This window comes from Micropterus dolomieu, linkage group LG10, assembly GCF_021292245.1.
Source record: "Micropterus dolomieu isolate WLL.071019.BEF.003 ecotype Adirondacks linkage group LG10, ASM2129224v1, whole genome shotgun sequence".
NCBI classification, from domain to species: domain Eukaryota; kingdom Metazoa; phylum Chordata; class Actinopteri; order Centrarchiformes; family Centrarchidae; genus Micropterus; species Micropterus dolomieu.
In genome coordinates this window covers 5,048,155-5,051,941 of record NC_060159.1, presented here as the reverse complement: position 1 = coordinate 5,051,941, position 3,787 = coordinate 5,048,155, and the positions used below count along the sequence as shown (strand labels likewise).

The window sequence follows — 3,787 nt, the reverse complement described above, 5'->3', positions numbered from 1 at the left end:
CCTACTGATGACTCTATCTGCAGGGTAGTACCTTTACCTCACTGACCTATGTTCATTTATATTTTGGTACATGCGGTATAAATCAATGTATCTCTGAGGAAACAATAACAAAACCACAGCTGCAACAGTCTGCATACATTTTTATCTACTAAATGTAATGTCTACAAAAAATCTCTATCTGTGAAATAAAACTTCCACTTTACTGATTACAACTGTAGTACATTTTCTGTATTTATGTAAATTATTAACCATGTCGTGTGATTATGGAAAGAATATTATTGTTGGGTATGAGTAAACATTCCGTATAAGGAGTATGAGTAGCAGCAAATGGGAAATATAAATGGAAACCACAAATGTGGGAACATGTTTGACATCTTGTAGCTAGAATGATAACTAATGATGGGAACATTAAGGTAAAAGCATACTGCCTTAAAGACGTGCTTATAACTTATTGCTGTGTGTATGGTGGTTTTTAGGAAGTGAAGAAGGAATCCAAAGAGGTCAAGGAAACAAAGAATGAGCCAAAAGAGGAGACCTCTCAGCTTTCAAGAAGAGAGAAGAGTGCAGGGACCGTGGCCAACCTGGTTCAGAGGATGAGCACTATCGGGATCCCAACCGGTGGCTTCCATCCTCAGCCACCAGCAGCAGCGAAGAGTAAGATGCTGTAGCTTTTGTGTGGGTGTGTGGGGGGTGTGGGTGGGTGATACCTGTAAACAGTTGTCAAGAGTTTGCTTGGTGTACAGGATCAGTGTTGTTTATTGTAATATGGTCTCGAGGAGTCTGACAGGAACATGAAGACTTCAAAATACTTTCACCGCCTTTATATTCTAGCCACTTGGTTGCATTGTCTTGCCGCATATCCAATTAATGTGGCATCTGGCAGCTAAATATATTATTTCACCTGCGTCGGCTGTGTGTTGAACTCATGCATACAGTCCCCTCCAAAAGTATTGGAACGGTAAGGCCAAGTCCCTTTTATTTTTGTTGTTCACTGAAGACATTTGGGTTTAAGACCAAAAGATGAGTATGAGACAAGAGTTCAGAATTTTAGCTTTTATTTCCTGGTATTCACATCTAGATGTGTTAAACAACTCAGGACTTATCACCATTTGCATTAGACCACAGCATTCTTAGGTGAGCAAAAGTAATGGAACAAATAATCTTAAAGCAAATAACATTTAATATTTGGTGGCGTAACCCTTGCTTGCAATAACTGCCTCAAGCCTGCGACCCATCGACATCACCAAACTGCATTCTTCATTTGTGATGCTATTCCAGGCTTTTACCGCAGCTTCTTTCAGAGCTAGTTTGTTTCGGGGTGTTTCTCCCTTCAGTCTCCTCTTAAGCAGGTGAAAAGCAGCTCTGTTGGGTTAAGGTCAGCTGATTGACTTGGCCAGTCTAAAACCTTCCACTTTTTCCCCTGATGAAGTCCTTTGTTTTGTTGGCAGTGTGCTTTCATTCTGCTGCTACCATCATCAGTTACATCATCAATAAATATTAATGAGCCTGTTCCAGAAGCAGCCATGCAGTGCTTTGCATCTTGTGGTGTGGCCTCTATATTTCTGCTCTCTGAGTCTTCTTCCAACAGTGGATTGTGATACCTTCACCCCTGCACTGTGGAGGTCATTGGTGATGTCACTTCCTGATGTTTTGGGGGTTTTCTTCACAGCTCTCACCGTATTTCTGTCATCAACTACTGTTGTTTTCCTTGGCCGACCTGTCGGACGTGTGTTGCTCATTACACCAGTAGTTTCTGTCTTTTTCAGGACATTCAGCACAAATTGTTGTGCTTGCTATGCCCAATGTTTGTCCAATTACTCTGGTCGATTTTCCTTCTGCTTTTCTCCCATAGACAGCTCTCTGGTCTTCATGTTGGTTTATCCTCTTTAACAGGAAATGGAAATGCAGTCTTTATAGGTTTGAACCAAGGATGAAAACTTAGACTAGTCACGCGGAGCTATTTAATGTTTGGAATCAACCTAAAAGGCAACACCTGGGCAACAAGAAACATCTGTCAGTCACATGTTCCAATAGTTTTGCTTACTTGAAAAATGGGTGGGTTCAAACAAAAGGTGGTATGTCCTGAGTTGTTTAACACTCATCTTTTGATCTTAAACCCAAATGTCTTCAGTGAACAACAAAAACAAAGGAATTTGCCTTACCGTTCCAATACTTTTGGAGGGGACTGTACATATGTGTGTTGCATACCTGCACCGTGTCCAGTCTTGCACAAAGATCCCATCATGAGCGCAGTTTTACTTTTGTCTTCTCCCACCTAGCTACTGTTACTGTGTTTCTGGTCTTACAGAATAAATAAATTCAGTTAAATATTATAAACTCATGATATTTCTCCGCATCATAAAGGTGGAGTTAGCTATTCTGGAGAAATCCAACACCAGGACAAATACCATGATATAGAGTAATGTAACTAACGTTAGTTAGGTTGTAGGTTAGCAAACTGTTGGTACTTGCAGATGTGACCTGTAGGCGGACTCCATGGCCAAGCAAGAGTTGATAATGGAGTGGGATCTGTCTGAAGCCTCTCCAGACAGCAGTGCCGTTGTTAGCAGAGAACTGGGAACTCTCACCGCTTCTCTAAACCTGTACTTTTTCTCTTTAAACCTGGCCTGGTCTCCACCCCTAAAATGCTTTTTAGCTGTCTGAGCTCAGCTGTGAGCCAGGGTTTCTCGTTGTTATAACTCCTCCTGGTGTGTGATGGTATACAGCTGTAACACTGAGCGAGCACAGTAACACTGAACGCTTGACAACTCTTTTATATCTCCTCACACCTAAAAATATTCGACTATCTATATTTCACACACAAATTAGACCCACAAGAAACAATAATGCAGTTTACGTGACCATAAAAGCAAGTGAGAACATACCATATAACAGAGGAAAATACTATGCCCTTGTTTTCCTGATTAACTGCAACTTCGAGATTTTGCACTAACGTTTCACATTCAAAAAAAAGAGGTAACGTTAGAGAACTTTGTTCGTTTGTTTGAAGTGACAAATGACCAACTCACCATGGACAGAGTGTGACAGCTGAGCTAATCACAGTACAGGTGCTGGTCAAATAATTAGAATATCATCAAAAAGTTGATTTATTTCATTAATTCCATTCAAAAAGTGAAACTTGTATAATGTATACATTCATTACACACAGACTGATATATTTCAAGTGTTCATTCCTTTTAATTTTGATGATTATAACTGACAACTAATGAAAACCCCAAATTCAGTACCTCAGAAAATTTGAATATTGTGAAAAGGTTCAATATTGAAGACACCTGGTGCCACACTCTAATCAGCTAATTAACTCAAAACACCTGCAAAGGCCTTTAAATGGTCCCTCAGTCTAGTTCTGTAGGCTACACAATCGTGGGGAAGACTGCTGACTTGACAGCTGTCCAAAAGACGACCATTGACACCTTGCACAAGGAGGGCAAGACACAAAAGGTCATTGCTAAAGAGGCTGGCTGTTCACAGAGCTCTGTGTCCAAGCACATTAATAGAGAGGCGAAGGGAAGGAAAAGATGTGGTAGAAAAAAGTGTACAAGCAATAGGGATAACCGCACCCTGGAGAGGATTGTGAAACAAATCCCATTCAAAAATGTGGGGGAGATTCACAAAGAGTGGACTGCAGCTGGAGTCAGTGCTTCAAGAACCACCACGCACAGACGTATGCAAGACATGGGTTTCAGCTGTCGCATTCCTTGTGTCAAGCCACTCTTGAACAAGACACAGCGTCAGAAGCGTCTTGCCTGGGCTAAAGACAAAAAGG

General features: G+C 41.0%; 1 protein-coding gene across 1 annotated transcript in view; it reads left to right on the top strand.

Moving 5' to 3' along the window:
- LOC123977682 (CD2-associated protein) overlaps nucleotides 1–3,787 on the top strand; it is a 64,176-nt gene that overhangs the window by 26,862 nt on the left and 33,527 nt on the right. The window contains exon 3 of the mRNA XM_046060571.1: nucleotides 477–654. Within this exon, the coding sequence (XP_045916527.1) occupies nucleotides 477–654 (178 nt within the window). The remainder of the gene's footprint in view (nucleotides 1–476; nucleotides 655–3,787) is intronic.